General features: G+C 36.5%; 1 protein-coding gene across 1 annotated transcript; it reads right to left on the reverse strand.

Annotated features, from left to right (window-relative positions):
• Nucleotides 1–8092: 8092 nt before the first annotated feature.
• Nucleotides 8093–14163, reverse strand: LOC129238347 (clumping factor A-like; the record flags this gene model as incomplete). Its single annotated transcript, XM_054873376.1, has 4 exons — nt 8093–8433; nt 9364–9520; nt 12658–13548; nt 14098–14163. Coding segments are annotated over 4 exons (1455 nt in total), but the record flags the coding sequence as incomplete, so codon positions are not given.
• Nucleotides 14164–14820: the final 657 nt, after the last annotated feature.

Here is a 14820-nt window from a genome sequence, read left to right on the forward strand (position 1 = left end):
TATTTCCTGTCGTCCGAATGGATACGGTCCAGTTTCGATACGCTCAATTTCGGTTTGAAATAAATGTTTTGATGTGGCTATTAAACCATGGTTTAATGATTTAATGGCCGATATGGTTTTCGTAACAAGCGGCACAAATTGATTAACAGATTTACTAACACTAGTTTTATAAACAGGCAAAGCAAGAAAGTTTACTGAAGCCATGCTGTATATGGATGCCCAGTTTACAGAATTGACACACTTCTCGAGCTCAGGATATCGAAAATGCGTAAAGGAACTGTATAAGTATCATAGTACTCTTTTCTACAACTTGTCAATTCGAAATCGGAAGTCAGATGAATGAGATCGTGTTTAGAAAAACTTGAACAAACCAGACTCGATTTTTTATAAATGAAAAGTTATAAACGATTCAATATACATATAATAAAATTCTTCAAAAATTCCGTTTGTTTGATGGATTAATGTTGACAAAGGATGGTTCCATATGTAGAAGTCCACGCGGGAAAGTCTCTGAGTGCAATTCCCTTGAGAGTGGCCCGGACGATTTTTCTATATATGGTCCAAGACGCTCACAACTTCCGGTCTTCGGCCAAGTACCCTCTGGATAGCTTCCGAACATAAGATTGAGAAAGAGCTAATGTGAGAAGGCCAAGCAAACTAGGATATCCAGTTGTGCTGTGCGCTGGGTTTGGTAAACACCATATGTGCGTATTAAGCACATGTAGAAAATTGAAGTATAAATAAAGGTGGTGTCACCATAATGGAACAATTTTTTTTTTTTTTAATATCTCTTACCTAATAAATCGATTTATTCTAAATGGAGCGAAATCATCACCACTCAGCGGGCTCATTTTTATTTATTTATTCATTCTTTCATCAATTAAAGTGCCTATAATTCGAGTAGATTACTAATACTAAAACTTAAATATAATACCATATGTGGTAAACAATACTGTAAGATACATTAGTCACAATTCAAAAAGTGTATCTTCAGATTAACTTTTGATTTGAAAGTCTCTCATGAGTTAGAGAATATATCCAAGTTTTTACATAGTTACTTAGACTGCCTTATAAAACGTGCAAGTGGTTCATTTCGACTGAAATTGGTCTTGTGATAAGGTACATTTTGTTTTTGTTTTTTATATCCCCTTTATTACAGTCTGTTATACAGGGTGAACGATATGAAATGTTACCAACTTCACACTGCTGGTATCCGTAAAACAGCTCATGACGTCAACGTCAAAATTGTTCTAATGACAGTTCAATATATTGTTTATAAGCCATCAAAAGAATTTGCGTCTCAGTTTTGTTGAATTTTTTTTTTCTGTGATGGAATTCGAACGTAATAATGTGATTGCGTTATATTTGGCTGGAAAATCACAACCAGCCATTGTTCGTGAGCTCAGTCACCTCAAAGTGAATAAAATGTTTGTGTATCGCACTATAAAACGTTACAATGATACTGGTAGCATTGCAAAATGCTATGGAGATGGACCAAAAAAACAGCAACAACGCCAGAAATGGTTCGGAAAGTGAAGGCTCGACTTGAACGAAATCCACGTCGAAGTGGAAGAAAATTGGCCAAAGAACTGAAAATATCGCAAGACAGCATTCGACGCATGTTGAAAAATGAGCTCAAGGTCAAGGCTTACAAGTTCCAAAAAGCAAATGATCTTTAACCCCAGCAAAAAAAAGTGCGGTGCGAAAGAGCAAAGGTGTTGTTGCGCTTGCACAAACTTGGCGAATTTCCTAACATTGTGTTTTCTGATGAAAAAAATTTCCCAATTGAGCAGTTCATAAACACTCAAAACGATCGTGTTTACTTGACCGAACGCTCATACGAGAATTCGAGCCTACGCATGGCCACTCGAAGCAATTTCCCAACGCAAGTAATGGTTTGGGCCGCAGTGACCGCTGATGGACGCTCTCCAACCGTTTTTATCGAGCCTGGTGTCAAAGTGAATGCGACTTATTATCGAGAAAATGTTTTAGAAGCTGATTTAGAGCCGTGGATACGCTAACATTTCGGTCGTAAACCATGGACGTTCCAACAGGACTCGGCACCGTCTCATTAAGGTCGTGTGAACCAAGAATGGTTAACAAATCATGTTCCACACTTCATTTCGTCCACACAATGGCTTTCGAATTCGCCAGACGCAAATCCGATAGACTATTCCATCTGGTCCATTTTAGAGAGCAAGGTGAGGACTAAAAAGTATGCCTCAAGATCACATTCGTGCAGCATGCAACTCATTTTTGACCGTTTGAATGCTATAGTCAAGACAAAAGGTGGTTATATCGAGCTAAAGTGAATATACCTTCTACTCAAATATGAACGAGACGTTATCAATAAAACGGTCCGCGGATGACATATGGCAAAAATAAATTTTTTGTTTTTTGGTAGGACTGTTATAAGCTTAGATGGCAAATTTCAGCGTGATATGTCACATAGTTTGTTTTCTGTGCTACTGTAAACAAGTCAAGCTCGAGTATGTTCTTCGAATTTAACGATGGAAATTCAAGTTGAACAAAGAATTTGTTTGAAATTTTGTTCCAACAAAATTTCGCCTTCAGACGCCTTAAAAATGTTGCAGACAACCTATGGGGACTCTGCTCTATCGCGTGCACGTGTTTTCTAGTGGTACAAATCGTTCAAAGAGGGCCGTACATCAACCCAAAAAACCACGCCAAAGTCGCTCAAAAATTAAGGTTATGCTGACTGTTTTTTTCGATCGGTTAACGCTGAATATTATTTAGACGTTTTAAAGCGTTTGCGCGAGAACATTCGTCTTAAAAGGAAGGAATTGTGGGACAACAAGTCATGGTTCTTGCATCACGATAATGCACCAGCTCACACAGCACGTCTTGTTCGCGATTATTTGAACAAAAATAATGTTAATATCGTTCCGCAAGCACCGTATTCGCCTGATATGGCTCCATGTGACTTTTTCCTGTTTCCCAAGCTCAAGTTGCCGCTCCGTGGAAAACATTTTGAGACAATTGAAGTCATAAAAGAGAATTCGAAGAACACACTCGAGCTTGACTTGTTTACAGTAGCATAGAAAACAAACTATGTGACATATCACGCTGAAATTTGCCATGTAAGCTTATAACAGTCCTACCAAAAAACAAAAAATTTATTTTTGCCATATGTCATCCGCGGACCGTTTTATTGATAACGTCTCGTTCATATTTGAGCAGAAGGTATGTTAAAATTGTAATCATTTTTGAACAAAAAGGGCATACATAGGTTGGGTGAAAGTATATGGGAGTGTGTAAGTATTGTATGGCCTAGCCGAAGGCGTGTGTATGGTGTGGCCATATTCGTTGGGATTGACTCACTAAAAACTGGTTTTAGACGCATAGGATTAACTAAGGAGAAGGGATAGTTATAATTATTCCACTCGCGTAGAAGATCACTTTGCCTTTGGTGTTTTATGAGACTGTGGATGTTATGTTTAAAGATGATATTGGTTGTAATGGTTGGTATGAAACTCATTTGTTTTGCAATTTGGTCAGCATGTGTATTACCATTAATATCTGCGTGGCCAGGAATCCACATAATTTAGATTTTTTGTGGTTTGCTAATTAGTGGGTCTCTTATAAAATCAATTATGTAGTTAGAGTTGTTGTAGTTTTGGATGGCCGAAAAGCGCGATAAGCTATTAGTGCACACTATGAATTTGCCCTTCTTTTGGATTGCGTACAAAAAAGGGTTAAAATTGCAACTCCTTCTGCTGTAAAAATAGCGCAGAATGAGAATAAGAGCCCATATGTGATTATTTCGATTTGCTCTTTTACGATAGCATATGAAGTCTCTACTGCCTTAGACCCGTCGATATAGATCAGTTTCCAGCCCATAGATCTGTAATTCGTTGCGATTTTAGAAAAAAATGGATGTATTTATATTCTTCACAAGATGTATTTGTTTTACGTTTTGGTGCTAAATTGTTAATAAAGGACGCCTCTTTAAGTAGCCCGGGTGGGTTTCGAAATTTGAGACAGAGGTGGATGGTTGACGGTATCTTTGGAATACGCTTTCGAAGTATAGCAAGCTGTACATCTTTTCGAAGTGCGTTGTTCGATGTTGTTATAAGCTTAGCGTAAAGTTTACCAATACAGTTTTCTGCGTTATCTGCGATAGAAGTTAGTCCAGTTTCCGCAAAAATATTCTTCACAGGTGTTGTTGGAAATGCTCGTAGAGATCTTCTCAGGGCTGTATGGTAGGTAGGTAGCGACAGTAGCTTTAATTTCTTTGTAGCATTATGTCCGCAAATCTCCTCCGCAAAGAGCCTTTGTGACGTTTATCATCAATGCTGGACCGATAAATGAGCGCTTTGTGGACAGGTACTCAATTACTTCTAATTTAGATCTTAGTTTGTTTCTAAGACAATGACAGTTTTCGGTAAAAGTGTACTTTTTATCTAATATCAAACCTAAGAACTTAAGGCTATTTGTACAGTTTATATTAATGTAGTAATTTGCACTTATCGGGAGAAATTGAAGCGCCTGAGGTTTTGGACCAAGTCTCAATTCGATGTAGAATTTCTGTGTACATTCTTATGACATCTGTGTTATAAGAATTTTTTGAAAATATGAGTACGTCGTCAGCGTAAAGTTGATGTTTAACAGTGCTAAATTTACATAAAATCATACTCAGCTCATCAAACGCTATAGTGAAGAGGATCACAGATAAAGGTGATCCTTGAGGAGTCCCATTTTGGAGTGGAAAGGTGGATGAATAGGAATTGGCTATTGAAACGTTAATTTTTCGATGGGATAAGAATAATTTTATACAATTGTACATTTTCCATTTATCATGTTGTCTCAAAACAATATGGATGCCGATGCGGTCGAAAGCTTTCATAAAATCTAGGGACAGGAGGGATATATGATTTTTATTTGATAATGCGTGTGAAATGTAGAAATCTAAATGGAGAAGATAGTCAATGGTTGCATAACCACTTTTAAATCCGACTTGGGTGTGATGAATAAGACCTTTTGTATTGGCGTACCAGGAAAGTCTAGCAGCGATAATTTTTTCTAATAACTTACCTAAACAGGGTAGCAGGGATATTGGACGATAACTGCAGATATTTAGAAGAGGTTTTCCAGCTTTAAGAATGCGGGTAACCCAGCTAGTTTTTCAAACTTGGGGGTAAATACCAACGGTAAAGGTGCGGTTGTATAATTGGAGAAGACGGGAAATCATGGACGGTGGAAGTTGCTTGATCATGGGGTAAGAAATTCTATCTCTACCCGGGGTTTGCCTTTTACTAACGACAGGACGGAAGAAAATTCAAGGTACGTAATGTCTGCTTCTAGGTACTCGGCAGCTTTTGAAAAAGGCAAACGTAGTGAACGGCCAGAGTTTAGTTGCAGTTGTTTAGCGGCTGCGAAATCGGGTTGGAAGCTGGCGTCAGAATAAGTTGAAGAGAAATGGATGGCAAACTCTTGGGCTATTTCCTGAGGGAATAGAAGAGTGCCACGGGGGGAATCAAGAGCAGAAATTGTGGGAGATGGGAGTGTTCCTGCCAATCTTTTTATATCGACCCATATTGTTTTAGTATTCCATGAAGAGTTGATACTGGTTGTAAATTTTCGAAAGCAATCAGCTTTGGCAATTTTTGCTTTGCAACGAAAAATAGCATTTGCCCTTTTGTACTTAATCAAGGTTAAGGATGATCGCGAGCGTTTGTAACCGTGCCATGCTTTTTGTTTTTCTTGCCTTAGACTTGAAAGGTCATCGCTCCACCACAATGAGGCCGGTTTGGTAGGCTTGCTGGATGCTTGTGGCATGGCAAGATTGGCTGCAGATCTAATGATTTTATATACATATACGTGAGGTCTCTTGATTTAAATTATTGGAAACTGGCCGTGATCTGCTACCGATTTTGCAAGCATTTCTGAATTCTAACCAATTACCGGAATCTGTGATGTACTTAATTCTAGGCCGGAAAAGGGTGCGGGAAATGTTCAGTTGGATTTGTGTGACTATTGGGAAATGATCGCTGTTATGTAAATCATCTCTAAGATTCCAGGTAGAGTTAGTAGAAAGCGTAGGTGAAAAGAGAGTGAGGTCAATGTGGGTAAATGTTTTGTGTGTAGGAAAATGAGTAGGCGAACCGTCATTAAGGACAGTTAAGTTTGAAGAAAGAACTCAGTCTTCAATTATTCGACCCCTTCCGTTTGCATACTTCGACCCCCAAAAAGGGCTCCACGCATTGAACTCTCGTGCTAAAATAAATGGGTGTGTTGATGTTGGAAAGAGGTTATTGAAGTAATTTGCTGTTAAGTGTTGGCCAGGAGGGACGTATGCACAGATGACCGTAATATTGTTGGAAGAAAGTATTTCTACCGATAGGGAAGAGATACGGGATGGGAGAGGATGGCATTTATGCGGTATATTTTTTTTAATCAGAATAGCGACACCCTGTTTACTTGTCGTATTTTGAAGTAGGTTGTGGCAATAACAGATGTAAACCTTGGGGGTACGAGGAGTGGACCTGTATGGAAGATGCATTTCATTAAGAAGAATTATTGAAGGGTTGTATGTTTTAATAAGCACTTTTAAATCAATATAAATATATATTAAAATAACCGTTGATATTCCATTGTAATAAAACTAACATAAGTATGCGAAAGAAGGGAGAGAAAAAAAATAAATAAATAAGGTTGTGTTTGTTGCAATGCTGTTGTTAAGAGTTAGATATGTCCATGGATGTATTATCAGTATGTGATCAGATGAGTCGGCTGTTGAGTTGGAATAATTAATAATTGAGCGATGAGAAGGGATAGAGTGATGGTGTAAAACGTGAGAGAATCTTTGCTATACTGTTATCGGAGTCTTGAGAGATGTCATAGTTGGTGTTAGGTACAATAGATTTTCTGTCATGATGCAAAGAATAATGAGATGGCACCCATCGTGGTCCCGTTACTTTGCGCTCAGCGAATTTGACAACTAGTTACGTGATTTTAGCTCCAGTATGGCCAGATTACCATTTTCGTAACTTGATTTAGCATTTTTTTTTTGTTATTTTTATTATTTTTTGTCTCGGAGTTTTAGTTCTTTCTTCATGACATTTTTCTAGCTGTTCTAATTAAAATGTCATGTTTATAATTTTGTAAAATATACATTTTTTAATAATTATTTAAATAATTCACTCAGTTTTATTTAGCTTTACTTTTTTTTAACATCTGGTGGCATTGCCCGCGATTGCAGGTGTTGTTGGTGTTCTTCTGCTTTCGGCAGTCAAATCTCTCTCTCGCTACTGCAGTGTTGCCTAGCTTTGGATATAAAAACGCACTAAAATGCCCATTCAAAGAAAATAACCCAACAAATTTTTATTGAATAACTTACAGAACTTTGTATGCGTGACAAATTGTCTTTAAAATGTGCGTTTTTTTTTTCAATAAATGTGTTATGCTTATGTACAATTTAATTTATTGGTTTCTTTTGTTAAGCGAGACTCTTTTGTTAAGGGAACGAGTTATTTGCTATATTTGAGGTTATGTAACTAGATAAGGTATTCTTTTTATAAAAATGTCATTATGGTTTCTTAAGGATTTTCTGGTATTTTGTTGCTTATTTTTACTATGAATACACCTCTTGATGCTCTATGTCTCACTAAGGATTGATGACCGGAAGAAACGATTACACCTCTATGGTTTCAATTCGCATTCAATAAATTCAAAGGCTTTTTAAAATGTGTAAAAAGGTTTTCAATCTTAAGAAGAGTTGAGAGAGGGGCATTTAATATTTTTGCATAGCCTTAAATGGAGCCAAACATTAAATTTGTACTTTCAAATATCAAATTTTATAAGAGTAAAAAAAATTTTCATTGGCACTAAAATCTTCTCAGAGTGGCCTTTTTAAAACTTCTTTTGTATAACAATACAGTTTTTTTTTCAACCTAAAGTCTCGGTAGCCTTAAATTAAAAACAAAAAGAAACAAACACCAAACTTAAAAATTGTCGCATTTTCGGTATAAAAAAGCACTAAATTTATTGCGAAGAGCAAATGGTTGGCAATACTGCACAACTCTGCAAACGTGACGTCACGTACGCTCTGATGGGCGCAATCTTCTTTCTATCATTCTTGATTTTCTGTGTTTGTTTCATTAGTAGTTGTATGATTATAAGGAGAGAATAGAGAAGATGGATGGGAGTTAAAGTTTTGAGAGATGGGGAGAGTTGCATTGTTGTTGGTAGAATTGGAAGTTAAATCGATATTTGTGTTGATTACATTAACCAATTCCGTATTAGCACATTGTTTTGTGAAGTTGTTTGTGGAGACTGAATTGTTGTTGGTAGATGTGGAAGCTAAATCGATATTTGTGTTGATTACATTAGAAAAGTCAGAATTAGTGGTACTTTGCATTGTGAAATTATTGTTTGTAGAAATTGTATTGTTAGTATTGTTTTTTGTTGGTGCTAAGTTAGAAATTGTATTATTGTAGTTATTTTCTGTTGGTAATAAGTTTATGGATATGGGAGCTGTTGATTTGATAACATTAGCGAATGATGATGGGTTGTAGGTGATGATGATAGAGATTTTCTTTATATTTTTTTACTGCTTCGCGCGTAGTGCATTTTTCGAGGGTTTTTATTTTAAGAATTTCTTTGCTTTGTTGGGGCAAATGTTAGAGTGAGATGGATGATCACCCGCGCAATTAGCGCACAATATTCTAGTGCATTCGCACAACTGGAAGACCTTTGCAATATTTTTTTGCATGGACGAACGGACAGAATTCTCCAGGCAACTTCAATTTTTTCCGGTAATTTATATTTATCAAAAGACAAAGAACAAGACAAGAATGCACCCAGTAGGGTTTGATACACCGTTCATTGTTTTTACAAATTTATATGTATTGTATAAGTAACTCCATGTGGCTTAAGTCCTTCGATAATATCATTATCTGTCACATTCGAAAGAAATGGTGCAAATATGGTTCTTTTTACACAATTGAGTTTGTAATGTAGTTTGACTTTAATTGCACACACTCCTGGTAGCGTTTAGCAGCGAGAAACTTTTCCGCAATCTTAATGTTTTTGACAAGTATTAGCAAGCTTCCATCGCGGAGCTCGGTGATATTGTTAATTTCCTTGCTTATGGCTAAAATAACTTTGTGTACAGCGAAGCATGAAAGAGAACTCAGCGGTTTATTATCATCCAAAGAATTAATTATTATTATATTGCGAAATATAGTGAAAAAGAGAATGCAAAACTAGTTTAATATAATCACGCTATGCACACAACTGTCCACTCTGAGTGTTAGTCGAAGACTGAGTGCGTATTATGTTTTTGCGTTTCTACTGTATTAGATATTTTGGCATTAGGCGGAGCAACGAGAGAGAGCTTACTGCAAACCTTAGCATTCCGTTCGATATTGACTGGAGTGTCGGCAGCGGCTGCAGCAGCGGCAGCATAAGAGTTTGATGAAGCAGAAGAGAAAGATGACGGTGTTGAGTTAGAAACAAGTATTCGATCCTTGTTTTTTGCTGTTGCAGAATTATTGTCCTGTAGTATATGTAAATTGTTGCGAAGGGCTTTTATATCATTAGCCAAAGCGGAAATAGTAGCAGCGACATCAAGATCGCAAAGTTTGTGACGAACGGCTTTTACCTCAAACTGTAGTTTTTCAACCTTTTTAATTAAGTTTCTCTTGTCGGTTTGCATAGAGCTAATTACAGCTATCATCTTCTCCTGTGCATATCTAAGAGATTTAATTTCGTCGAAAACAGCTTGTCGCTTGATTTCTTGATTGCTGCACTCCGCGGATTCGGTCTCACGGTTACCAAAGTAGCTGGAAGCGATGAGACATTGTCGGTCCCAGAAATATTTTCATTAGAGTTGTCTGCATTTATTGGCGGAAAAACTGAGCGAGGGGACAGTAGGACCGAATTACGGAGCTCTTTTGTGCATTGTTTACAACAATACTGCTTATTTACTTTCAGCAGGTACTCAATGTCAGCTGGCATTACATTTTCGCACGTAATATGATCAAATTCGCTGCACTTAACACACTGAAATTTTTGTTTGCCTGCCCACGGTCAACCTTTTGACCGCTTATGTATGGCATTTTGGATAAAAAAAGTGTCCAAGTAAACCGATAAGCTAAATCGAGTCTCTGTCACACGAACAACTAGGTATATCACCAATAAAACTTAGTTAACGCGGGAGTTCCGAAAAACACGTTCGTTACGTACAACGTTAACTTACTTTCTTTTCTAGTAGGTACCATTTCTTCTTAGTCAATTAATTTATAGCTGTGGAAAGAGGAATTCATTGGAGCCTCTCGCTGTTGCAATTATTATTTGTTTGAGAATGTCTACCCCATCTTTCTCTGTTACACCTAAGTTTTCCTAGGATCCTACCCAACTCAAGTAAAGGTTCTACTCTCCTCTTTATTTTCAGCATTTTTAATATATGCGAAAAGTTCTACACGGATTCGAGGCCACGCACGCTGATCGCCTCATGCAAACTCAAGTTCAGATAATTCTTTCTTGAAAGGCTTTTACATGGTGAAAACAAGTCAATTCTTGACACTCAGCAAAACTCATTTGGGCAGCGTAAAATATTAGAAAACTGCACTCTTAGTAGTGGAGAAATATTAAGTTCATTGAATCAAGGAAAGGCCGTAATGAAGTCCACGTGTCTAAAACTATGTCAGTCTAGCCTAACTTATGTAAACCCCAGCAATACCACATCCAGTTACAATGCTCGATAATTGAGAGAGGAGGGAGCGGGATACAGACTGGAGTCGTTAGTGTCAGTCAGGCTGCACTGAAGGCCCTGGAGAACGCAAAGCTAACCTCAAAGATTGTTCAAGAATGTATGAAGAAGCATAATTCTTTTGCAAGACAGAACAGGCTTGCACTTAGATGGGTTCCAGGGCACCGCCGTGCTCAAAGAAATGAAATTGTCGATAACAACTAGGAATCAGTGGTTACCCCACAGGGAGCAGTTACCTCACATATCCAATAATCGGAAAGAGTTCTACAGGAATCAAGAATTGGATAAGCGATTATGCATGCAATTTACATAAAGAGAGACGGTCCAGTCTAGAACGCTGCGCAACTGCAAAGTGTTTTGTGACAAGCCCGGAAAAAATCTGTCGAACTTTCTTCTAAAACTTAGAAGAAACGGCGTTCGGTTGATGGTCGGTATTATTACAGGATGCAACCCATGGGGTCAGCATATGGCCACCACTGGAATCATTGAGTAACCGATTTGCCTGTCTTGCTTAGAGGAGGCGAATAGCACTGAGCATTTTCTATGTGAGCGCTCAGCCTTTGCTAGAGTAAGGCAACACATTTTGGGTTCCGATAACATGAGAATGAGTCATATTCGTTCTCTCAAACTGCAGGGTATTTTCAGATTTGCCAACAAATCTTGAAAATTCTCACAGACTAGCTATCTCTGTTACTGTCTCTATTTTATTCTATTTCCTTCTCTCCTTTCCTTTTTGACTATCAACCAATTTATCTTCCAGAGCTTCGAATGCAATGGGCTCTTAAGCCTGAGTTTATTAGGAGTAACCAATGTCTCGGTGCTTCTTGGCTCGCATTTTTCAAATCTCAATTTCAAAGCCATGCTCCCGATTCCCTTGTCTTTGATTGCAATAAAGTAATTTCAAATGGTTTGCGGAACTAACTCGTCATCGTCGTAACTGGTTATCCTATTTTGACACACGTGGATTTTGTTTACTTTTTCCTTATAACTGAAACACTTAATGGATTAAACGTAAGTACTTTTCAGGAAATTTTATTTCTTTTTAACCACTTTCCAACTAAACTAGTTACTGAATTCGATGCCCGATGCACGCGAATAAAAAATAGTAAAAAAATTACACTGGTTGAATATTATATTTACACTCAAAGTCAATATTCTGATTTACAATTTTCTTCTCTAAATTTTAATTCATTTCATATCAGCCTCAAGAGATCCCCTCGTGCTTTGCAAGAGTCTACTGAATCTGAATCAGAATCGATTTAATATGAATAAGAGTCAAACGAATATGAATCAGAGAATGATGAATCTGAATCAAGGAATAATGAATCTGAATCGGAGTCTAATAAAATTGCAGATGAATCTGAATCAGAGTCTAATAAAATTGCAGATGAATCTGAATCAGAGTCTAATAAAATTGCAGATGAATCTGAATCAGAGTCTAATAAAATTGCAGATGAATCTGAATCAGAGTCTAATAAAATTGCAGATGAATCTGAATCAGAGTCTAATAAAATTGCAGATGAATCTGAATCAGAGAGTAATAAAATTGCAGATGAATCTGAATCAGAGTCTAATAAAATTGCAGATGAATCTGAATCAGAGTCTAATAAAATTGCAGATGAATCTGAATCAGAGTCTAATAAAATTGCAGATGAATCTGAATCAGAGTCTAATAAAATTGCAGATGAATCTGAATCAGAGTCTAATAAAATTGCAGATGAATCTGAATCAGAGTCTAATGAATTTGAATCAGAGTCTAATAAATTTGTAGCAAAGTGTAATGAATTTTTAAATAAGTCTAATGGATCTGAATCAGAGTCTAATGAATCAGAGAATGATGAATCTGAATTAAGGAATAATGAGTCTGAATCAGAGTCTAATAAAATTGCAGATGAATCTGAATCAGAGTCTAATAAAATTGCAGATGAATCTGAATCAGAGTCTAATAATATTGTAGATGAATCTGAATCAGAATCTAATGATTCTGAGTTAGAGTCTAATGAACCTGAATCGGAAACTAGAGAATGTGAATCAGAGTCTAGTGAGTCTGAATCAGAGAATAATGATACTACTGGAGAGCCTACTGAGTCTGAATCAGAGGCTAATAAATCTACAGCGGAATCTGTTGAATTTGAATCAGAGGGTAATGAATCTAAAGGAAAGTCTAATGAATCTGAATCAGAGGCTAATGAATTTACAGCGGAGTCTGTTGAATTTGAATCAGAGGGTAATGAATATGAACCAGAGTCTAATGAACCTGAATCCGAGGCTAATGAATCTAAAGCAGACTCTAATGAATCTGAATCGGGAACTAGGGAATGTGAATCAGAGTCTAGTGAGTCTGAATCAGAGGCTAATGAATCTAAAGGAGAGTGTAATGAATCTGAATCAGAGGCTAATGAATCTACAGCGGAATCTGTTGAATTTGAAACAGAGGGTAATGAATCTAAAGGAGAGTCTAATGAATCTGAATCAGAGGCTAATGAATTTACAGCGGAGTCTGCTGAATTTGAATCAGAGGGTAATGAATATGAACCAGAGTCTAATGAACCTGCATCCGAGGCAAACGAATCTAAAGCAGACTCTAATGAATCTTTATCGGAAACTAGGGAATGTGAATCAGAGTCAAGTGAGCCTGAATCAGAGGCTAATGAATCTAAAGGAGAGTCTAATGAATCTTCCACGGAATCTGTTGAATTTGAATCAGAGGGTAATGAATCTAAAGGAGAGTCTAATGAATCTACAGCGGAATCTGTTGAATTTGAATCAGAGGGTAATGAATCTAAAGGAGAGTCCAATGAATCTGAATCAGACTCCAATGAATTTTTAAATAAGTCTATTGAATCTGAATCAGAGTCTAATAAAATTTCAGATGAATCTGAATCAGAGTCTAATGAATCTAAGCCAGAGTCTAATGAATTTGAATCAGAGTCTAATAAATTTGTAGCAAAGTGTAATGAATTTTTAAATAAGTCTAATGGATTTGAATCAGAGTCTAATGAATCAGAGAATGATGAATCTGAATTAAGGAATAATGAATCTGAATCAGAGTCTAATAAAATTGCAGATGAATCTAAATCAGAGTCTAATAAAATTGCAGATGAATCTGAATCAGAGTCTAATAAAATTGCAGATGAATCTGAATCAGAGTCTAATAAAATTGCAGATGAATCTGAATCAGAGTCTAATAAAATTGCAGATGAATCTGAATCAGAGTCTAATAAAATTGCAGATGAATCTGAATCAGAGTCTAATAAAATTGCAGATGAATCTGAATCAGAGTCTAATAAAATTGCGGATGAATCTGAATCAGAATCTAATAAAATTGCAGATGAATCTGAATCAGAGTCTAATAAAATTGCAGATGAATCTGAATCAGAGTCTAATGAATCTAAGCCAGAGTCTAATGAATTTGAATCAGAGTCTAATAAATTTGTAGCAAAGTGTAATGAATTTTTAAATAAGTCTAATGGATCTGAATCAGAGTCTAATGAATCAGAGAATGATGAATCTGAATTAAGGAATAATGAATCTGAATCGGAGTCTAATAAAATTGCAGATGAATCTGAATCAGAGTCTAATAAAATTGCAGATGAATCTGAATCAGAGTCTAATAAAATTGCAGATGAATCTGAATCAGAGTCTAATAAAATTGCAGATGAATCTGAATCAGAGTCTAATGAATTTGAATCAGAGTCTAATAAATTTCTAGCAAAGTGTAATGAATTTTTAAATAAGTCTAATGGATCTGAATCAGAGTCTAATGAATCAGAGAATGATGAATCTGAATTAAGGAATAATGAATCTGAATCGGAGTCTAATAAAATTGCAGATGAATCTGAATCAGAGTCTAATAAAATTGCAGATGAATCTGAATCAGAGTCTAATAAAATTGCAGATGAATCTGAATCAGAGTCTAATAAAATTGCGGATGAATCTGAATCAGAGTCTAATAAAATTGCAGATGAATCTGAATCAGAGTCTAATAAAATTGCAGATGAATCTGAATCAGAGTCTAATGAATCTAAGCCAGAGTCTAATGAATTTGAATCAGAGTCTAATAAATTTGTAGCAAAGTGTAATGA

This window comes from Anastrepha obliqua, chromosome 2, assembly GCF_027943255.1.
Source record: "Anastrepha obliqua isolate idAnaObli1 chromosome 2, idAnaObli1_1.0, whole genome shotgun sequence".
NCBI lineage: Eukaryota > Metazoa > Arthropoda > Insecta > Diptera > Tephritidae > Anastrepha > Anastrepha obliqua.